The 22765-nt window shown below is 53.6% G+C and overlaps 1 protein-coding gene and 1 long non-coding RNA gene across 6 annotated transcripts; both read left to right on the forward strand.

Moving 5' to 3' along the window:
* The first annotated feature begins 3 nt into the window (after positions 1–3).
* On the forward strand, positions 4–3321 carry LOC140688063 (uncharacterized). 2 transcript variants are annotated; one of them, XR_012062764.1, is made up of 3 exons: positions 4–221; positions 626–817; positions 3254–3321. It is a non-coding gene; the product is annotated as an uncharacterized lncRNA (long non-coding RNA). The 2 variants fall into 2 exon arrangements; XR_012062763.1 differs by lacking the exon at positions 3254–3321 and adding an exon at positions 1090–1296.
* A 2487-nt stretch (positions 3322–5808) lies between these two features.
* Positions 5809–22151, forward strand: NECTIN4 (nectin cell adhesion molecule 4). Of its 4 annotated transcripts, none has more exons than XM_031689201.2 (9): positions 5811–6225; positions 14644–15003; positions 16335–16625; positions 17592–17712; positions 18615–18763; positions 19008–19167; positions 19574–19649; positions 20020–20094; positions 20385–22151. In XM_031689201.2, exons 1-9 carry the CDS (start codon positions 6150–6152, stop codon positions 20607–20609), a joined length of 1533 nt encoding a protein of 510 aa, XP_031545061.1. In that variant the 5' UTR covers positions 5811–6149; the 3' UTR covers positions 20610–22151. The 4 variants fall into 4 exon arrangements, with proteins under 4 accessions (XP_031545062.1, XP_031545061.1, XP_031545063.1 ...); XM_006215669.4 differs by having other exon boundaries at positions 5813–6225; positions 19011–19167; XM_031689202.2 differs by lacking the exon at positions 20020–20094 and having other exon boundaries at positions 5809–6225.
* The last annotated feature ends 614 nt before the right edge of the window (positions 22152–22765 follow it).

Genomic DNA, 22765 nt, shown 5'->3' on the forward strand with positions numbered 1-22765 from the left:
ACAGTCCTAGGGTATTGATTACTGATGAGGATGTGAGTGAGCTTCAACATACAGAGTCTTTTCAGGGAGTCAGATTTCCCCACAGAGGACCTTAGAGCATGGAGGCCTGGGCCCAGGGAGAGAAGCCAGCTGGCAAGGAAAGATTTGACTCCAGTCTCTGTTCCTCTACCCTTTCCTTCTAGCTCATGAACCAGTGCTTCCTACTCTTGCTAGTTATCAAGGTAAGGGCCTCTTTCTCTATTTCTTGATCCCTAGCCCTTCTTTTATACCACTCCTAGAACTGAAGGAAAAATTGACATTCAGGAAGGCTTCAAGATGGGGCTGGAGGACAGTTACTAGAGGTTTCTGCAAGGAAAGCATGAGATGTGGCAGATGATGTGGAAGATGCTCAAAAGTGAGTCAGGGGCTGTACTCGGTTTCCACCCCTGCTTCTCCAATAGACTGGGACTTCCCTCCTCCGTCCTCAGCTCACAGGCTCCCAACCCTGCTATCTATGGAACTGGAAACTGATGCAGGACAGGGTCCAAGTCTCTGAGTGCAGTGGGAGTGAAGCCAAGAACTAGTCCTGCTGCAGTGGGGCCTTGGGGGTGTCTTGGAACCTGAAGACCTGGCCCTTGCTTTCTAGGGCCAGGCAGAGAGAGAGCCTGGGGCACTGGGGCTCTGCAGCTGCCCCATATTCTGGCCTCTGACCAGGGCAGCTACACCTGCCTGCTGAGTGCTGAGCTCTGATGATGGAAACAGGTGGAGCTGCAGTCTGAGGTAACTTCGGTGCCGGTGTGGAGAGGAAGAAGGGGATTAACACTGATGTGATGGAGAGGTGAATATTCCTGGATCATACAGGAGGAGGACTATGCTAACAAACTGCAAAAGGAAAATCTACCTTCCAGTTACAAGAACCCCCTGATCCTACTAGTCCCCCTGATTCCCACCTCCCACTTGTGTCCTCTCTGCTTCTGCCCCTCTCCTTCAACGTCTTCCCTCAGGGTCCTTTCAACACTTGCCCTCTCCCCTCACAATCTTCCCCACTCTTTCCCCCCTGGGTCTCATGGTGTCTTTCTTCTTATTCTTCCCGCATGTTCTTTTCTGCAGCTGTCCTGCCAGCCCCGGTGCCTGGTCTGAAGGTGATGCTTGACTGAAGGGCCTCAGGAGGCTTTCCCCCAGGGAAGCTAAGTTGGGTGGTGGCAGGAGCCCAGGCTGATGGCCAGGAAGTGTCAGTCTTTGGTTCAGAGAGGAACCACACTTTCAGCCTCTAAGGTGGATACTTGGGGACATGAGTGAGAGGCTACAGAGGCCTGGTGTTACCTGAAGATGCCCTGGTGGCGCAGGTCCTGCAGCCTGAGCTGGCCCCTGGGGGCTGCCTACATGTTCCCTGACAGGTGGGCTCCGTGGGAGGAGCCTGGCTCTTTCTGAGGATGGGGGTGGGGACAGGGATGGGGAGAATGCAGGGGAGCATAGTTTGGGTTCTTCCTAGAATACATTCTGTGTCCTAGGACCCCGCCTAATTGTTGCTCTTACCTCCCCATTACCACTGCCCCTCCTACTGCTGTTGCTACCACGTGGAAGACTGTGACTTCCACAAGGGCTTCTGCTCTTGTCCTGCATTAGCCAGGACCTACTTCCAGCCTTCTAAAAGTGCTATTCCACCCAGAGACACAGGGTCAAAGAATAAACGTGTCTCTCTTTTAACCCACGCCCTGGTCCCTGATCTTGTGATTATGTATTTACAGAAGCTTGGGGAGTTCATGGGGTGAGAGCAAGGAGGGGGGCTCTGTACTCAATGGCCTTCTGAGAAACAAGGCCCAAATATGCCTTATGTTCAGCTACTTCCTCACTTCAGCTTTAGGGCTCTTTAAGGACAAGCAAATCCAATCCCCTGAGCTCCAAGGGATATTGTTAGGCCCCGAGGAAGTGTGGCTGTCATTAAGGGATGGGGCTGGATACTGGGGATCCATGGGTCTGCAGGATAGGCAGATAGGAACAGTATGGCACACAGCACATGGTAATGTCTAGGTGGAATCTTGGAAAGCAAGACACCACCATCCTCATACTGGGCACAGTGAAGCTCCAGTTGGAGGGGAGCAAAGGTGTTTTCCACTGGAGGAAAAACTGCTGGAGCCCCTGTTTTCTGTATGAGGGTCTCTCCCCACCATTCCGTGGATGAGGAGCATCCTAGGGAGGAGCAGGAGGAGAGACTTTGAAGCTTCTATCTAAAATAACCTTGGTCCTGGGGGAGGGAGTCCAGTTCCCTACCAGTAATCTTCCACTATAATGTCAGTCAGCCCACAACACCTCTCTGTGCAAACTACAGAAACCAAGGCAGTGAGCAGACCAGGAATAGCTTAATATCACAGAGAAACAAAGCCATTTAGAAAGGGATTGCAGACATTTTGTCCACACCCAGGCTTCCAACTAGTTCCACTCTGATTTATTATCCACTCTCGACTCTCCCAAAGCCCAAGGGTCTCCCTGCCAGCTTTTGACTCTTTGACCTGGGCTCTCACCACAGACAAACAGGATATTACTCACTAAGAAGCTCTCTCCTTCCCCCAACCCATCTTTCTGATACCTGCCCCCAACCCTTCCCAGCTTGACCCACTCCTTCCTTTCCCTGCTCACTCAATCTGACCCTCACTCTCACTATTCTTCTCCCCCACACCACCCCACCCATCCTTGTCCCTCCCTGACTCACCTCCAAGCCCCACTGACACAAACAAAAATTTCAGCACAACCCACTCCAACCGGTTTGGCTTAGGTGTGCAGCCTGCCATGGGGACAGACACAGGTTACAAGCGGATGCTTGGACACACGCAGGTAATGAACATCAGCAGTTATACACACAGAGACGGCCCCAAGTATGGACACAGAGACACGGAGGGAACACATAATGGAGGGATATACACTATTACAGCTGTTTACGTGTCTGTCTCTCCTAACTGAGGGCTCCTTGAGGGCAGGGACCACGTGTTATGTCTTTGTCCTCTCCCTGGAGCCTGGCACGAAGTGGTGCTCACTAAATATCTGTCGAATGAACTCAGGCATGCAGGCGTGCACGCAGTGATGCCACTCAGACAATATACCTGCTAAAGATGCCACCTTGACTTGAATTGTTCCCATTCTTAGGTCCCAGAATGTGGGTGGGGGAGGTAGGTAGTGAGGCATGAGGGGAATGGGGGTTCAATGAGAAAGAAAGAACAGAACCCAGGAGACCAGGCGCTGGTCTGGAAAGTCTTTCCTGACCAATGTTTTCTTTCAGCCCCAGCATTGGAATTTGCCTTCTTCCATGGGCGTCATCCCAGAAGAGGAAAGGAAGGGCCTAAGAATGAATGAGTATGTGTTCCCTAAGAGCATGGCCCTTGTCGGATATACAGGGTTGAGGGCACAAGAGGGCAGGGGGCTTGGAGACAGATACTTGTTAGATGAGGGGTAAAAGATCTCTACTTCAGGCAGAGGTCTGGAGTGACTGCCAGGCCCAAGTGTTCCCTTTCAGGCACAGTGATGCCCCTAACCCTTCCTTGAAGGCCACCTTTGGTGTTTACTAAGACATGAACATACCCCTGAAAAAATATCAGATACGTCCTGGCCTTAACATTTCTGGAAATTCCAGCCTCCCTCTGGTGTTCCTTATGGCTGGAATTAGAAGTGAATGATTGAGGGTCCCAACCAGAGGCTCACAGACTTCCTGACTGGTGGCACTGTGGAGGTGTGGTGGTGTCTTGTGAGTGGAAAGGCTGAAGGGGAAATAGAGGCTGGGTATCCACCACATGAGCTAACTGCTTTCCCACCACCGTGCCTCAGTTTCTCCTGTGGTTTCCTGGATCAGGAGGGGTAAATCCGTGGGAAGGAAAGGAGCTCCTCTGAAATCATGCGATAGGATCCAAGGTGTGATAATTATAATTATAACACAGGATGCTCCTCCTCCCTTTCCCCCCGGCTCTACCCCACCCCTGCCACAGTGGATCTCAAAGAAGCATCGGGGTGGGGCTGCTCCCCTGGCACAGGTGGGGATGTGGGTCCTGAAGAGGGGAAGGGGTTCACCAAGGTGGAGGTGGAGAGAAACCAGAGCTTTGGCATTCAGCCTGGCCCCTAGGCTACCCCTGACCCGTGGGAACTAGCCCTTGAAGAAGGGGTCACTGCCGTGTACACTGCTGAGATCTAGGATCTGGAGCCAGAGCTGGGGTCCAGGTCCAGAGGCAGGATTAAAGTCCAGGTCACTAACCAGTTTCAGGAGAGTCAGGATCTCTGCTTCACTGATCCCACCTGACCACCTTTTCCGTTCATAACTTCAGGCCTTGGACGAAATGTATTCAGTTCTCATTAAGTGCTGTGGACTGTCCTAGCACGGATGGTGGAGACAAGATTGAAAAACAAGCCTGACTTTCAAGGAGTTCACAGAGCACAGCTCTCAGCCTGCCCCTCCTTTTAACACATTTACAGAATCCTTGGCACACAGCAGGCTTCAATCGATGTTTCTTGAATTGAAGCATACAATTTAGTTAAGGAGATAAGATGTGCACAAATTATGAGGACACAAGCTATAATAAAGGGACTAGGAGAGGCCGAGGAAGAACAGAAGGGAGAAAGATTAATTTTAGGGGGGAGGAGCTGAGAAGGCTTCATGGAAGATGTGGCATTTGAGGTCAGCTTTGAAAGATGAGTAAGATTTTGACAGGTAGAGTTGGGAGGGGGAGTCTGTGTAGAAAATACTCTACGTGAAATGACCCTCCTCTCCTTACTGTTCTTGACTCCTCCTTCCTGCCCCTCTCCAAAGGATCTTGTTGCAAGATTTTAACCCACATATATTTTTTCTTCTCTCGTGTCTTCCTGTATATAATTTTTTTAGTCCCAGTCTGTCAGTGACTTTGCCCCTTCCCTTCCTTCAGTTTTTAGGGAGTCCAGAGTCTGCCCCCTCCTCTGGCTATCCCAGATAGGCCAGTAAGATTTTGTGTAACTTGGTGCTTACAGTACATGCATCCAACACGGAAACAGGAGGTTTTGAGAGTGTGAATACACCTATAGAAATCAAGATTTTCCTTGCAAAGTCCAGACATGTGGCTTTGTCCAATGGCCATGGATAAATGGATAAAATGACCATGGAGGTGACGGAAAGGAACCCCTTTCCATTCAAGTAGCGCTGGTGCACTTTTGAGACTCCTGGCCAGTAATAAGAAGGTGTTGACACTGAGGGAGGGCCCTGCTAGGGAGGCCAGGAATCTGTGTGGCTAATTCCTCAGTCAGTCCCTCTGCGTCTCCTATAAGAAGGAGGTGTGTTGGGGAGGGGGTCACTCAAGCTCCTTCTCAGGGGTCTTTGAACTAACCCTGTGCCTCAGGTATAGAGCTCTCTGGGCAAACCGTGACACTACCAAAGTTGTGTGTCCTCCAGCAAGCCCATTCCCCACTCTGAGCCTCTGTTTTCTCATCTGATGGATGAGGTGTTTGGGCCAGTACTATCCTCAGTTCTGGCCTTCTCTGACTCTGTGGCTCCAAAGCTGAACCCCTCCAGGAGATCGGGGAACTTGGCAAGGCCCCGGGAAGGCAGCAAGGCTGGCTGGGGTGTGGGATGCTTGGGTTCCTTTCCACCCACAAGGGCCTTGCCCCTGTTCCTCCTGGCCTGGTGCCTCCCTCTTTGAGCCACCCTGGGCCTTCTCCTACCCCTCCCCCACCCCCCTTGCCTCTCCCTGTCACAGCCCCTTCCACACACGGCCAGGTAAAGCCTGAAGCTGACGATGGGATCCCACCCCCTGGGTCTTTCCCTCCTTCCCTCCCTCCCTGGCGCCCATTAGCCAGCCCAGGCCGTGGGGGCGGTGGCTGCCGAGTCCCAGTGCCAGGCCCGGCCCCCAGAGACGCACCTGTTCTGACCTGCTGAGCAGGTTCCCAAGTTTCTGCCGTCGTTGTTGGCCACAGCGTGGGAAGCCGCTCTGGGGGAGCTCTGAGCTCCCGATCACGGCTTCTTGGGGGTAGCTTCAGCTGGGTGGGCGGAACGGGGCCGGGTCCCCTAGCGGAGACCCCAGTGGGATAGGCAGGTGCGGCCGTGCCTGAGGACTCCGTGACTTCCTGCCTTTTGGGCTGGTGCCCTACCCAGCTCTAGAGCCGGCTCCCAGGGAGAACTCGGTGCAACTTCAGAAACACTGGGCGGCTGTGCCTTTCGACCAATGCCTCTGTCCCTGGGAGCCGAGATGTCGGGGCCTGAGGCCTGGCTGCTGCTGCTGCTCCTGGCATCATTTACAGGTAGGACTTGCTTCAGGATACTTGCTTTGAAGCTCAGGCTGACACAGACACACACACATGAGCACATACACATGCACGCACGAACACATACACATTCTCTTTCCTGTGACTCTGGACTGAGGAACCAATTTCTCCCTCCCACCTCCAGCTGCCAGTAGTGCCCCCAGAAGAGCCACTGTAGCTCTTCTGCCTCAAGTCCCCTGTCCCCTTCCAGCCCCAGGCCAGGTCACTATGTCTGGGGTCTCCAACCACCTTAGCCCAGGCCTTGCCTGGGCCGGAGCTGCCTCTGGGGGAAGAGGTATGGTGACTCAGTGCAGGTGGGCAGGGAGGTAAAACTGGTGGGGACCCTTTCACCTCAGGGTGTCCTGGAGGTTCCCTCACCTACCCCTCTGGGCTCCAGAATTGCTGACTGGGGCTGGGGCTGACTCAGGGCTGAGCTGGTTTCCACAGTCATCAGGGTGATGCCCAGAGAGGTGACAGGGTCTTTCTGTCACCTTCTCCTCTCTCCAGGTCCTAGGATATCAGGACTGAGGCACCTGTTGGGGGACTACAGGGGAGCTGGAAGCTTTTCTTATTCTGGCCCCCTCTTTCCCTGGGTACACTGTGAGGTGTCAGGGTAGGAACAAGGTGGTTACTTAGATGAGTAGGGGGTTGGGGCAGGGCACCTTCTAGATAGGGTGTGGTTCCCTTTTGTTTATCTCCCCATTTTCTCAACTAGCTGCTTTGTATTACTCCTTTCTAATGTATGTTTAGCAGCTATAAATTATAGGAATTTATAATCTTCAGAGTGGAAGAAAGAATATGTGTGTGTGTAAGTGTGTGTGTAAAGTGTGTGTGCACAATGAGACCACGGTTGGATTCCATAGGCTCTTCCCAGGGTAATGGGTAACCGAGAAATCTTTCTCCTTGAAAAGACAGGGCCTTATCTACTTTGGGCAGTTTGATTCCCAGTCCCAGGAGCAGTAGTGATGAAGCCTCAGTTGTCCAGCAGGGTCCAGCAGGGCCCAGCAGTGATTTCCTCAACCTCCATCCCCAGCTGAAGTTGTCAGGGAGAGAGTGAGACTCAGATGTGCGGATAGGTGGGGAGGTGCTTTTGCTCTGATCTCATAATGGAAGGGTCTTTGGCCCAGCCTCCAATCGCAGGATATTGAACTCCAACCCCTGCCATCCCCCATTCCCCCCACATCTTAATTCCCATCTTCCAGACAACACTTTTCACTTGTTTAGGCCAAGAGGGTGGGGCCTGGTTGCTGGGGCCAGGGAACTCGGCAGTCACTTTCCTGTGTGATCTACCCACACCTAAAGAATGGAGCCATGATGTCTCAGGACTTGGAAGGGATCAAAGAGATCACCGCTCCAATTTCCCTCATTTTACAGATGGGAAAACTAAAAGAAACAGATAGGCAAGTGAGATCTCTAGATTTCTCAGCATTAGAAGCATAACGGGGGTTGGTGTCCTGGTCTCCTAGTTCATTAAATAATACTACATCTGAGTGCAGGCTGCGTATAGCCAGGGCACTAGATGCTGGAGATGCAGTGGTGAACGAGACATGATCCCTGTCTTCTCTCTCCATGACACGAAGCTGTTCTTTCTAAGAGAAGCCCAGGGAAGGGGAGAGGAGACCCCTTCTAGTTAAGGCGTCACCCCAACCTTGCCCAGTGCCTGATGGACAGGTACTGTGGCTAGGGAAGCAGCCTGGCTCCAGGATTGCCCCGGGAGGCTAATGCCCATGGAGACACACCTTGCTGCTTCTACCACCTTCACAGAGCTGGAGGGTGCTCTGAGGACTGGCACTCAGACCCCAGGTTCCCAGCCCAAGGATCAGATGGGCCCACCTTACTGCCACCCCAATCCTGGCTCCTCTGTGTGTAGGCATCTCCTCAGTGCCTCCAGGAAGCTGAAGTGTTTCTTGTCTCTGAAAAAGCCTTGGACTGGGAAGTCAGGAGTCTTGGATTCTGGCCCTATTTCTGTAATTAATTTGCTATGTGACCTTGGGCAACTAAGAAAGCAGACTTCAGTAGACCAAGAGGTAAGAACAGATGATCATTATCAGCCTTCTAGCTCTGAAATCTTGTGGCTGTGTGAATGTCTGGCCCCTGACTGAAGGTGGGTGCTGGGTGCTGGGTGCTGGGTGCTGGAAGAGGCTGTCAGTCTCGCTGTGGTGACAGAAGAGGAAAGGTCCTGACCCCATCTCTCAGTGGGACCAAGGGTAGCTTTACCCTGGATACTGCCTCCTGCCCCTGCACTGCAAATTAGTGCCCCCACCAAGTCCTGGGCCATTAGAGCTCTGAGCCCCAGGGCTCTGCCCCACCCCTGACAGAGAGAGGAGCCCAGGCTGGGGAGGCACCTCCACACCACAGCTCTTTGTCTCTCTTTAATGGGATGAGTTTCCGGGTGAGGTCCCCTCCCTTCTCCCTCCCCATCTCCTGCCCTGGGGCTGAGGGCCCAAATCTACAGTTACCCCTCCAATAAGATCCTAGTTCCTTGACCTTTACTTGGGCCCAACTAGGTCCTGCAGGACCAGAGGGCACGGGGTTCTCTGAATTCTGAGGTCTGTCTTCTGAGGGTTAGGACCAGCCTTCTGTCTGAAGTTAGTTTCCTAGAAAGGGAGGGGCTCCATCCCTGTTTTTCTACTCCTGTTTACAGAGGGGGGCAGGCCCTTTCCTGTAGGACTTACCCAAACCCAGGGAAGCCAGAAAGAGAAGCTGGCTTCCCCGCCCAAGGTGGGGAGAACTAGGAGAATCCCAGGGAAACCCAGCGGCCCCAGTGACCTTGGTCTCACCCCAGTGTTTCAGGGAGCTGGGTTCAGGGGACCCCAGCCACAGAGATGGCAGTGAGGGGCTCATAGTGGAGTCTACAATCCCAGCTCTAGAGTGCAGCCTTGGGATCCTGGGGTCCTCCAGGCAAAATGAAGGGGGGCTAGCCACTGTAGGGAGCAAGCCTAGTGAGGAGAGAATGCCTGGGCTTTCTGGCCTCCCAAACTTGCCCTGTGCTGACCAAAATCAAGGCAGAGAGAAGGGATGGGGGTAGGGTGGGGAGCTGAGTCAGGAGGAAAGGGAGGAGAGGAGCCTAGGGGCTGAATCTGGGGACCGAATCTAAAATACACAGGTCAAGTTCAGAACCCAAGGCTAGCCACCAGGCCTCCCTGAGGAGGGCCATGCAAGAGGTGGTCGGGATCACTCTTTCACTGGGACAAGAGACTTCTAGCCTCAGAGATTTCAGGCCATCCCCCTCCCACCTTGCCTTTAAAACTGGTGTGTCCTGAGAGTGGATTGAGGCTGTGATTTGGGGTGGGGTGGGGTGGGGTGGGGCTGGTGGGGGGATTGTTGGCTGGCAGGATTGGGGAGGTGGGGTTAAGATCTCAGGAGTTTGGGAGAAGCTGAATTCTGGGTCTCCCACCCACAGTGTGGCTGTTGTGGTGACTCAGCCAGGCTCAGACTCTGGCTCCGGGGGGTTTAGGGGACTTATCTGTGCTGGGAGCTGTGTCTGGGCCAGAGCCGGGGCTGCCTCAAGGCCTGTCCTCCTCCATTGTTCTCACCTCCCTTTGTGATTGATGTGGCCCCCCTCCCCAGACACTAATCTGTGGTGGGCGCTTTGCCCAGGTTGGGAAGCTCTTGCTAAGCTGGGGGGCTTAGGACAATGGGGGGTAAGTGAGTGAGGTGGATGAAGGCAGAAGGAGAATCTGCTGGTTTTCAAAGTTCTTTGGCACTCCAAGGCCAAGGTCATGGGGGGAAGGATGGAAAAAAAAGTGCTGAGTTGTTTATGTCACCTGTCCTGAGTAGTGGGCTTCAGGGGTCCCTTTCCAGGTCTTTTCTTTCCCCAAACTCACCCACATAGTCCAGCTTTCTCTGGTGGAGGCTGCTGCCGTAGGGTGAGGGGAGGCAAGAGTTAACAGAGGAGAATGAGACCCTAGAGAGCTGGGACCCCTCCCCCAGCCCCAGGCAGGATCCGCCCCCCTCCTCTACTTCCCACCGAACCTCCACCAGACAACCCTCACCCCAGGCCTGGAGCTAGAGCTGGTTTTTCTGGTGGTGGAAGCAGCTGGAGGCCTGACAGAGATTCCCAGGGAGAGGCCTTCTTGGGGGGCCAGAGGTGCTGGGGGGCCTGGGGGCTTGGCTGTGGGGTGAGAAGGGCGGGGGGTCCTTCTAGGAGGAACCTGAGGAGCAAGGGTAGAGAGAGCTTTGTTTTGTTCTGTTGGGGAGTCCTTGATAGCAATTTCCCATTACCTGGAGGGACAGTGACCTCATCGCTGGGTACCTCCACCTGAGCTGAATCTGCCCTCAAGTCTGGGGTGAGGTGGGGAAGGATGCCTGGGCGACACTCCAGACGGGTACAGGAGCAAATCGCAGAGCCACACACCACTGACCAAGGCAGCTGAGACAGACAGCCATGTGGAAGCCAAGAGAAACTGACATCAAAATATTTACTATGGGAGCACATTCACACACACGCCGTTGCATAGCTCTCTCTGGATGCAGACAAGCACACACATTCTCTTGAAGATGAGACACGAATATATGTATGTGCAAAACACACCCAAAGTTCCTGCCGAGACAGCCTCTCATGCATGTGAACCAGCACTGAGACCCCCAAACCCTCACTCAAAGATGTAAATTCAGGCACAAGAGGCTCACACTTACTCCCTTCCTCCTCCCCCCAGACCCATCTCTAGGATCCCAACGTGTACCCCTCTGTATATGAGCAGGGGGTGCTGATGGAGAAAGCGCCCTCAGAAAGAAAAGCCTCCTTCCCCAGAGATGCTGTTATCTGCAGCTGCCAGCCTCAGTTTCCCCTCCTGAGATCAGAGTCCAGGCTTCACAAATATAGGAAGGTTGGGACCCAGGCACAGGGTGGGGAGCAGGCAGCCAGCCCAAGCCAGGAATGGAGGGCCTGTCTGGGAGCAGGCGGGGTACATAGAGGGCAGGGCCCCAAAGAGGCCCGTGGGGGCCTGGCCAGGGGTGGGGGAGGCCAAGGGCAGGGATCCCGTCTGGCCAGTTGGGCCTGTTCTCTCCCTTGCGCAAGGTGGTGGCTGGTGGCGGCTGAGGCTAGGCCTGCTGTGCAGCAGCAGCTGAATCACCAAGGCTCCTGACCAGCGTCCTGGTGCTCCGGGAAGGAGGGGTGAGGAGAAGCAGAGGGAGGAGGCCCAGCCAACAGAGTCCACCAGCCTCAGCAAACAATTTGCAGCAGAAGGGTCCGTGGGCTTGGCCTGGCCTGGCCACTACATGCCCGCAGGGTGACCTCACCAGGCAGGCGGTGTGTCTCCTTTGCTCTGGTGACATCATCATGCTGACGCCGGGCGGGCACTGGGTGGGGGAGAAAAGGAGGAGACAGTCCTGGCCTGCCCTATCCTGAGTGTCTGGGCTTCTGGGTCCATTTAGCCCAGGACAGGGATTCTAGAACCCAAGTTCTCCTTTCCTTCTCTTGTAACTGTGTGTGTGTGTGTGTGTGTGTGTGTGTGAAGGAAGGTGTTGCTCAGGCTAACATGCTCCCACGAATAGTGGATTCAGGACAATGGGGGGCTGTGGGTGAGATCCAAAGGGACTTTCCTGTTTTACTGGGTTCCTCATCCTGCAAAGCAAAGCTTGGGCTTATCCCTTGGGATAATGTGGATCCTGGACTCACAGGTAGGGATGTGGAGAATTGGACTCAGGCATACACTGGGGACCTGATGTATGTTGTACCCTAAGATGGTGTTTTTTTGGGGGGGAAATGTGGATGATTAGTGATGGGGAAGGGACAGTAATCCCTGGTTGGCAGGTGTAGGGATGGGGATAGAAAGTATGTCACCTGACATTGTCCCGGAAAGAGTGTTTGGAAGCGTTTGAGTGTCCCCAGTAGAGCAGGCTTGGACTCCCTGGCCTGCATGGACACTAGTTTTTGAAGCAAAGGATGTGCTCAGAAGCCTTTATTTCAAACCCACCTCCAACACTTCCTTGGCAGCCCTGCTCCTTCCAGTGCCAGGAGGAGGTGCCTGGGAAGGGTGCGGGTAGTTAGCTGGACTCCCAGGCTGGGCTGGGTGGGACCAACATCAGCTTAGGCTGGTCAGGGCCCTGGTATCTGGCCCTGCAGGTCTGTCCCATCCTATTCAGGCACTCCCAGCTCCCAACAGCATCCTCCCTTCCTCCTCCCCTGCTAGCAGGGCCATGGGATCCCCTTCCTCGGCTCCATGCTCTACCTCACTGGAACCCCCTGGTCCACTCTAGTGGGGCTTCACTTTCTCCCTCCATGCCTATCCCCCTCCATCCCCTCCCTTCTCCCCATGTTCAGTCTGGAGGTGCTCCCTTTGGCAGAGAACCCAGCTAGGCAGCCTATCCTGTCTCCACCCTAAGGTTGACAAGCCAACCCCCTACCTGTCCAGCCCAGCCAAAGGCTGCTCACTCCTCCTTGTTCTACCCCTTCCTTCTTCTGCCTGTCTCTCTCATTTATTCATTTACCCACTCATTCATTCATTCATTCAGTCAGTAAACATTAGCTGAGCACAAATTATGTGCCAGGAATGCAGACCACTGAGCACTAGGCCAGAAACCATGTTTCCATATGTGATGTGAGACCCAGTTTCTACTCTTGAGGTTCTCAGTCTGGTGGAAGACAAGAAAATAGCAAAACAACTCATGGTATAAAGTATTATGATGGGTCAAAGCAGAGTGCTGGAGGAGACCAGAGGAAGGGCACCTAACCCTGCCTGAGGTGGGGGTGGGGGGAGGGAGACTCCAGGAGGAAGTGATGTATAAGCAGAGTCTTCAAGGATGAGTAGGAGTTATCCAGACAGTGATGAGTAGGAGCTACCAGACACAGGGATGAGGGCGTTCCAGGCAGGAGCATAACATGAGCGAGGTGAGGGACAGCAGGTTGTGTGAAGTGCTGGCCAGAGGCAGGAGCTTTGAACTGTGGGGAATTGCTGTATAAACATTCCAAGGCAGGAGCCCTTGCCATCCTAGAGAGCCTTCACACCCAGCCCTCAGCCCCCAGCCCTGTGTTTCACATGATTTGTTCCACAACTCCAAATTTCTTTCTTCCTAGCCACCAGCTTCCTTGGCTCTGCCTTCTTCATAAGTTACTCATCCTAGAAACCTAGGAGCTGTCTTCAGGTCTTTTCTCTCTCTTTCTGGTCAGTGACCAAATCCTGCCGGGTTTCCCCCAGGAACTGTCCTCTCCTCTCCACCCCGGCAGCCCTGCTCAGGGCTGTAGCTGCAGCGTCTTAGTGAGTCTCCTGTTTCCAGTCTCCCTGCTTTCTAGCTAGAGGGCACATGCCCACTGGCTTCATGCTTTTGTGACTCCCTCCTTCCTCATGGCCAAATCTGAATTCCTTTGCCTGGCGTGGAAGGTCCTGGGTGATTTTACTCCAACCAAATGTTCCACTCTGCCTTAGTAGTATCCCCTCTTCTTTGCTTCCTGAACCAGCCAGCCTCTCTGCCTCCTTGGGGTTTGCCCACCTTGGTCCCCCATCTGGGACCCCTTTTCTGGTCTCACCCCCTCCTGGTTCTACCCAACTCATGCATGAGGCCCTCCCACATGACTCAGGACCACTGTGACTGTCCCATTCCACAACTAACCTGCAACACGCCACTAAGCACTAAATCAGAAGCCATCACACACATTTCCATATCTGTCTCCAGGTCTCAGACTCTGTAAGTGCAGGAAATGCATCCTTTTTAGCAGATAAGTCTCCACGATAGATACCCTGAGTGCTTCATACCGTTCCTTGTCAATGTACAAAACACTCACTCTTTGTTTCTGGTCCCTAACTCCTGTCCTCTGATTCTGGCTCATGGTTCTGACCCCATTGCTGTGTGTCTGTCCTGACCTCATCTCTCTGGGCCTCTGACCTGGGGCCTTTCTGATTTCAGTGACTTGCTTGTTCCTGCTTCTGAGCCTCCATTCGTGCCATTCCTCCCACATAGAACACCTTCTTCTTTATGGGAATCCAGGTCTGTCATCTTCAAGCCATGAAAAGAATGCTCTGAAGGGCCTACCGGGATGGACCCTTCCTCCCCTACATGCCCTATCCCAGACACCAATTGTTCCCAACCCTTGCATAAAATCCATTTCCCTAAACTCCCTGAGGGCAGAGGCTGGGCCTCTCCTCCTGTTATAGCCTCCCACCTTCAGTTGCTCAGGATACAATCCTGGGCTGGGAGAGGGTGTGACTTTTCCCTGCACCATCTGTATGGCCTTAGGCAAGTCACTTCCTCTCTCTGGGTCTCAGTTTCCTCATCTGTTAAATGGCGATAATAACGCCTTCCTCTTGGGAACATTTTGTGGATCTAATGAGTTAATGGTCTGAACGCGCTTTGCAAGCATAAAATGCTCCAGGAGTTCTGGGCTGCCTTTGCTGTCATTATCATTATGAATAAATAAGTGTTCCCCTGGCTCTGGCAGCGCCCCCAATCCTGGCTGCTTCTGTCTGCCCCCTACAGGCCAGTGCCTGGCAGGTGAGCTGGAGACCTCGGACCTGGTGACGGTGGTGCTGGGTCAGGACGCAAAGCTGCCCTGCTTCTACCGAGGGGACCCCGGCGAGCAGGTGGAGCAGGTGTCATGGGCTCGTGTGGATGCGGGCGAGGGCACCCGGGAGCTGGCGCTGCTGAACTCCAAATACGGGCTGCACGTGAGCTCGGCCTACGAGGGCCGAGTGGAAGAGCTGCCGCCCCCACGGAACCCTCTGGACGGTGCGGTGCTCCTGCGCAACGCTGTGCAGGCTGACGAGGGCGAATACGAGTGTCGTGTTAGTACCTTCCCTGCCGGCAGCTTCCAGGCACGGCTTCGGCTCCGCGTGCTGGGTAAGTGCTGCCGGCTGTGGGCGTGATGGTGGAGTCGGGGGTGGGTGGAGGGGGGGGTGCCAACGTGACAAGTACTGTGTATACAGAGGCATCAGATCCTCAGGCCCCTGGAAGGAAGAAACCAGAGGCAGGGGAATGGAGAGATGGGGACTTCAGAGACGGATGGGGCAGAGGCAGAACAGGAAGAAGAGGTGGGGGTCCTATGGGGGAAAGGTAGCCTCATCCGCCCACCAGCCTGCCCACCCACCCACCTAATCCAGAAATTCTCTCCAGGTGACCTCAAAAGCTTGATCCAGCTTGGTCAGTCTTGGGGAAGAGTCTATACAGCAGTTCTTCCTTCTGCTGACCTGAAATCTCCCTCTGGGTTACTTTCACCCTCTCCAGCAAGATGGCACGGGCTTAACCTCTCTTCTACACAACAGCTTTTCAAAGACCTGAGGACCCTTGTCATGCCCCACTTAAATCTCTTCTCTAAGCTAAATCTACTAGTTTCTGCAACAGTTCTAACCAAAGACACTCACTCAGAGCCTCCCTTGCCATCTTGGGCTCCATGGTTTTAAAATGCGGTGCCTAGACATGGACACAGGCCCAGCTCTGATAGTGTGGCTGTGCATGACCAGTGAGGCTAAGACCTTCCTTGATGTGGACCTTCAGTGAATGCAGTTGCAGACCACGATTGTCTTTTAAACCACCACTTTGCACTGTGGGCACTCGTGGTCAATAGGTGCCGTAGATTTACGGTCAAGTTAAATCTTTTCCCTCCTGTGCTTGGGCTGTTAATGTCATGAAGATACAAATAAAGGCCTTTATAGTTTCCCTTTATTCACACAGAAGTTTGTAATACCAGCTTGATAGGAATCCCTGAGTGTGAATCTTGGCTTCACCACTTAATAGCTAATGATCTGGAACAAATCATTTAACTTCCCTGTGCTTCAGTTTCTTCAGCTGTAAAATAGGGATAATAATACCTGGTTCGTGTTTCTTGACGGAATTAAATGAGATAAACTTTTTAAAGGTTTAGCACAATACTTGGCACATAGTAAGTACTTAATAAATGGTGGTTATTATTAGTATTATATAGTTGTTATCTGGTTAGTTTTTTAATTCATTATTTTTATTAAAAAATGATCATGTACATTGTAAAAAATTCAAACAATGGAGAAGGGTACAAAGTCAGCTGAAATTCTACCACTCATCTGGTGTCTTTGTTGGATGAAATAAGATGAAAAAGGGGCCTGAAACTTTCCACCTGTGCAAGACTGAGCTGAGGTAGGATGGGGCCTCCTGACAGGGTTGTAAAGATCATGAACTCCTCTTCCCCCTACCTGCAGTGCCTCCCCTGCCCTCATTGAATCCTGGTCCAGCGCTAGAAGAGGGCCAGGGCCTGACACTGGCAGCCTCCTGCACAGCAGAGGGCAGCCCGGCCCCCAGCGTGACCTGGGACACAGAGGTCAAGGGCACTTCATCCAGCCGCTCCTTCACACACTCCCGCTCAGCTGCTGTCACTTCAGAGTTCCATCTGGTGCCCAGCCGCAGCATGAATGGGCAACCACTTACTTGTGTGGTGTCCCACCCTGGCCTGCTCCAGGACCAAAGGATCACCCACATCCTTCAAGTGGCCTGTGAGTACTTGGATCTTGAGTAGAGTGCCCCCATGGGTCCCAGGAGGTTTGGTGAGATACTGAGAGACCCTGAGCCACACCAGTCTGGCCAGCCTGGGTCCCGGAGGCCACCTTGTGTGGCCAAGAGCACTAGTCCAAAGGTAGAAGACCAGGAGCCCATCCCAGATGACTCTGGCAAATCACTTAAACCTCTCTGGCCTTCCGTGTCCTCTTGCTTACAAAGGAGACTGCTCTGCCCAGAGGGTTGGGAGAATCAGATATAAACATGGAATAGAAAGCATTTTGTAAAATAGTGTAGGATTTGAAGGCAGACTTGGGGTGAGCCCTAGTCCTGCTGGTGGCCAGCTATTGTTATTCAGTCTTGTTAGGATTCATTTTTTTCATCAGCAGAAGGAGTATAATTATATCAACTTTACAGGGTTCCGATGGGAATTAGAAACCATAAAGGCAAAACATCTCGCACAGTGTTTGGTGCATAGAAGGTGCTTAGTAGATACTAGATACTTGGTAGACTGGGCTTCTTGGGGGATAGGCCTGTTTTTACTCATACTAACCCAACATTTGACACAAAGTAGGTCTTCAACAATGTTTGTTAAAGAAATGAGTGAACTAGTAGGATGCTTAAGCCTTTGAAGAATCAAGGAGCGTTTGCTGAGCACCTGTCCTATACTAGCACTATGCTAGAGATCACAGGGGATTCAGAAAAAGTGTGACATTACTTTGCAGAGGAACTTATAGACTTATTGCACAGGTAAACAAATGTGGACCCTCTGAGCTTAGAGAGGGGAGGGAGCGATCAGCAAGGTGGGGCTGGGCTAGGTTTGGCTGCAGATGAGTAGGACAGAAAAGGGCCAGGGGAGACTCTTCCAAGCAGGGTGCCGCCTGGGGCGGGTGCCCTTCAAGGACATAGGATAAGCAAGATCAAAGGGATCCTTTCCATTCTTTCTCCTCCCACCTCCATTCCAGTCCTTGCTGAGGCCTCTGTAAGGGGCCTTGAAGACCGAAAGCTGTGGCAGGTTGGCAGAGAAGGAGCTATGCTCAAGTGCTTGAGCGAAGGACAGCCCCCTCCCTCCTACAACTGGACACGGTAAGGGCCTGGCTTGGGACCAAGGTCCTTCCCTCTCAGGACCAGCATGTACTCATTATGGGCTGGGACATTATATTCTGAACCCCAAATAAATGTGTTCAAAGCAATACAAGAATTTGCATGGTCACCAAACATTATTATTGGCTTTCATAAGGAGTGTATGATACGTGGTAATTGGTAGGGAATAAGCTAGTAAGTCCTTGGCTTTTTTCCCTAACCTTAAAATTATGAAATATTGTACAGTATTTAAATGTTAATACTTTCTATATTTATGTAAGTGCCTAAAGTGGATAAGACAGAAAGATACAGCTTACTATGACTGTTGTTAAACCAACACTCCTGTAACCACTGACACGCTGTCAGCCCCTCAGTAGCACCCACCCATCTCTGCCAGTTCCTTGGCTCTTTTCCAGGGTCTGAGCTGTCCAGACAACCAGGGATGGGTCACGGTCTCACATGTGAGCTGATGGGCCGTGCAGGTGGCCTTATGCCTGGGGCTCTGTTCATGTGCTCTGCCATACAACATCATGAGTGTTGGGACATGTAGTCAGATTTCCCAAGTACATCTGAGCATAGAGAGGAATGGCCTGTCCTGTCGTGTGGACTTTATACCATGCAGGCCTGGTACCCAGTGCTGGATGATGTGATGCCCATGGGAGCATGTGGGATGGCACGTGTGTGGATCTTCCCCCAGTGTGTGTGGGGGTGCCCGGGTCAGACTGGGCGGCAGGGAGAAAGAACCTCTGCCTAGACCTGCCTAGGGGAAGGAGGGGCACCGTGGGAACAGCCGGTGGCTCTGGGTGACGTCATGGGGGAGGGAGGTAGAGAGCTGCCTGGGCACGTTGGGTGGTGGCAGCCTCAGCCCGCCCCAGCCGGCACCCATCAACTTCCCTGTCCTCCAGGCTGGATGGGCCTCTGCCCAGTGGGGTCCGAGTGGAAGGAGACACTCTGGGCTTTCCCCCGCTGACCACTGAGCACAGTGGCACCTACGTCTGCCACGTCAGCAATGAGCTCTCCTCGAGGGATTCTCAGGTGGTTGTGGATGTTCTTGGTAAGCACTGGGGCAGAGACTGGGACCTGGGCTAAGGGCCTGGTGGGGCAACAGGAAGCAAGATGGAGAGAGTGAACTGGGAGAGTGTTTATCTGGAGGGGACAGGACTGCATGTATTTTGCAGAGGGTCATGCCAGGAGGGTGGTTTTGGATGTGTTTTGTGAGGACAGTGTTTCGGGGGCTGTGGGGTCTGGGGGCTGGTCAGGGATATGGGCATCTGCCTCAGACAGTGGCCTGTCTCCAGCAGACCCTCAGGATACCCCAGGGAAGCAGGTGGACCTGGTGTCGGCCTCCGTGGTGGTGGTGGGTGTGATCGCCGCACTCTTGTTCTGCCTTCTGGTGGTGGTGGTGGTGCTCATGTCCCGATACCATCGGCGCAAGGCCCAGCAGATGACCCAGAAATAGTGAGTACTGGCCACTCCTGGGTTGGGAGAGCTAAGCTGGGAACAAAGAGGAGACAGGCAGGAGGTGGGCCAGCACCGAGGAGTGAGAGGAGACTGAGAGGCCTGACATCTAGGGATCTTGTGGACCAGAGGTAGGCCGCGTCTCTGGGGGAGGTGAGAAGGGTCTTGGGGCCTAGCCCACAGCTGGATGAGGAGAACCACACTGCCTGAGTGAGGCTCAGATCCATATGCACCATGCACACACATGCACTGTGGCCACACTGCCACCTGCAGCCACTCACTCACGTTTGCAGGACAGCTCAGCACCCACACCCTCCAGTCCTGTCTCACACAGGCTCTGCCAGGCTAGGTTCACCTTGGGAGGCTACCGCTAGCCTCAGCTCCTGACAAAGGGGTGTCTTCCCAGTGAGGAGGAGCTGACCCTGACCAGGGAGAACTCCATCCGGAGGCTGCATTCCCATCACTCGGACCCCAGGAACCAGGTGTGTGCCAAGGTTGGGTGCATTCATGGGGCCCGGGGCCTCCCCGCAGACCAGGAGCAAGGCCTCCTTGGGGTCTGGCCACAGACTCTTAGCTACGGCTAGTGGGTGGAGCTGGGGTGGGGTGGGGTGGGGTGGGCAGAGCTGCCTTTGGGTCTGCCGGGCTCCTTCAGAAGGTCCCCATCAGTACTGGCCTAGGGGTTGCTCTGGGCAGCCACCCTTAGCACTGGTTTCAGGGTGGGATTAAGGTCGGGGTGGGGGAATGAGGATGTTTATATCAAGGAGAGAATGGATACAAGGGGCTGGGGGAAAGAGGCTGAGGAAAGGAGGCTGAGCCCTGTTCTGACTCCTCCTCCATGTCCGGGCCCTGCAGCCGGAGGAGAGTGTAGGGCTGAGAGCCGAGGGCCACCCTGATAGTCTCAAGGACAACAGTAGCTGCTCTGTGATGGTGAGGCCCCCGGCCGGCCCCACCGGTTTCCCCACCACTTTCCTCAGGCCCCTCTCCTGGTCCCAGATGTAGTGCGTCGGCAGCCCCCTTGCCAGTCGCTCGCACTCAGGCTCACACTGCCCAGCCCCGTCCCACACCCCAGCTTCACCTTTGTTCTCTAGACTCCCCTTCCCCAGGCCTAACCTTTACTCCCAGCCCCTGATCTCTGACCCCACCGTGCCCTAGTTGGCCCCCTCATGTCTGGCTGCCCTGCCCTGCTGCCTGACTTGCCCTCTGCTCTTGGTCTCCAGAGTGAAGAGCCAGAGGGCCGCAGTTACTCCACGCTGACCACGGTGAGGGAGATTGAAACACAGACTGAACTGCTGTCTCCAGGCTCTGGGCGGGCAGAGGAGGAGGAAGATCAGGATGAAGGCATCAAACAGGCCATGAACCATTTTGTTCAGGAGAATGGGACCCTGCGGGCCAAGCCTACGGGCAATGGCATCTACATCAATGGGCGGGGGCACCTGGTCTGACCCAGGCCTGCCTCCCTCCCCTAAGCCTGGCTTCCTCTGCTGACATGGAAGATTTCAGCTCACCCCTGGGGGAGCCTCTCTAAACCCCTATTTCTTGAGGAAGATGCTCCCCACCCCACTCACTGACTGCTCTACCTTTTCCTCCAACCCTTTGTTCAAGGATGGTAGGGCTCTCCTTGCTGAGTCCCTCCCACAGTGTGTGCAGGTCACCGTGTATGTCTTTGTGCTGGTGTGAGTGTTCACTGCGTGTGCATGGAGGGGTGGCTGTGCCCCTGGTGTGCACTGTGCTGTCATGTCAGAGTCCAAGTGAACCATGGTGTGTGTGCCACAGGATTTGGTGGCTGCATGGGGAATGCCATGGGGGACTGGTGTGTGTGTTGTGTGGCTGTGTGACCTTTGCCTGTAAAATGCAGGTGTTTTCCTCAGACCCCAGAGCAGTATTAATGATGCAGAGGTTGGAGGCGGGAGGTGGAGACTGTGGGCCAGATCCAGGTGTGCGGGCATAGCTGGAGCTGGAATCTGGCCGTCTGAGTGGGGGAGCCGGGCTCCCACCACTTGGGAGCCATCGGGGCAAGTGTGAAGCACAGGGCCTAGGGGTCGGCTAGAGGCTCAAACTGTTACAGAAGAAGCCCTCTGCCCTCTGGTGGCCTCTAGACCTGCTGCATGTACATATTTTCTGTAAATAAACCTGCACAGGGGAGCTGCTTTAAGGAATACTGCTCCAGACCCATTCATAAGAGAAAAGACTTTAAAAAAGCATTTGATTGATCTAGATGTTTATTATCACAAGGATTGCTGAAAGTGACATCAGCCTACACAGGAATTCAGCAGAGCTAGACCTTGCTCAGGCCCTACCCCCAGGGGTTAATTCCTGTGGTTCTGAAAGGTGCTCCCTCTATGGCACCTTAATCCAGCAGCCTTTTGGGAGGGAGCCTGAGAGCTGATGGAGTTTGAAGAAAGGGTGTGCGCCTAGCAGTTACTGGCTACCGGAGGACAAGCCCTAGTGTCTCCTCGGCTCTTTCCCTGGCCTCATGTTTTCCTAGTTGTATCCACAGTTGTTTGTGGTCCCTTGGTGGGGGGAGTTGCTGGGACTTGGTGACAAGGGCTCCTGGTTCAGTTCTGGTGTAGGGGAGAGAGAATAGTGGTTATAGACCAAGGGAGGGTGGGAGTTCAGGTGAGGTGAAGGAGCTGCTGGGGCGTGAGAATGTCTCCTTTCCCCCAGGGGTTTAGGGTCACTAACTTGGGGCTCTTCCAGTAGTTTTTCTGAGTGGGGGCTGGGGTTAGATAAGGTCTATTTTTGCCCGGCCCACCCGAATATATTCAACCAGAATACCTAGATTTAGTGCCCAAACCCTGCTTGGCCTGAAATCTGCTAGATTTCTGGACCAAAAGAGAGACTCTCATCCCCTGCTCCCCAGCCAGCCCAGGACTTTGGATGTGGAACCTGAAGATATGGAATTTCTAGTGTGTACATGTTCTGTAAATATGTGCATATTTGTACATAAAATGATTCTGTTTTTAAATAAACAGAGAAAACCTGTTCTTTCTGGTTCTTGTCTTGCTCCGTAAACTGTGTAAGTCCTGAACCTCTGCCGTCCCTGTCTCTGCACCCTTCTCCCTGTGGTTCCAGGTAGGGGAGGAGTTAGGATGCCTGGAGCTGGGGGTGGGGGGGACGGGGAACGAAATGGCCTCCGCAAGCTCTTAGGCCATCTCTGAGAGGCTCCAGGTAGGATAGTGGAGCTAAGGCCCCTTTCAGTGCCTTAGTGGGCAATATTTTATATCCTGTATTGTACTGGAGTCTCACTACAACAGGCCCAGGAAGTAGCCAGCAGGGTACACTTTTTTACAGACAAAGAACCCGAAATTCAAATGAGTTCCCCAGGATGTTAGAACTGGAAGGATTTAAAGATCACTAAGTCTGTTCCCTTCACTTTTCTATATGTGTGGAAACTGAGACTCTTCGAAGTAATGTGACTTACTGAGCATATAGGCCTGTCAGGGCCAGAGCCTGGGCATCCTCCCTCCTCGGAGTGCCTTGCACAGCCCTGTGCCTCCTTGCTCCTAGGCAAATCTTGGATCTCCAACCAGACCCCAGAATTCTGATCTCCAAGGGTGTCAGTCACCTGTTCACGCCCCAGGCGCTAACACCCTACCCT

This window comes from Vicugna pacos, chromosome 21, assembly GCF_048564905.1.
Source record: "Vicugna pacos chromosome 21, VicPac4, whole genome shotgun sequence".
Lineage (NCBI taxonomy): Eukaryota > Metazoa > Chordata > Mammalia > Artiodactyla > Camelidae > Vicugna > Vicugna pacos.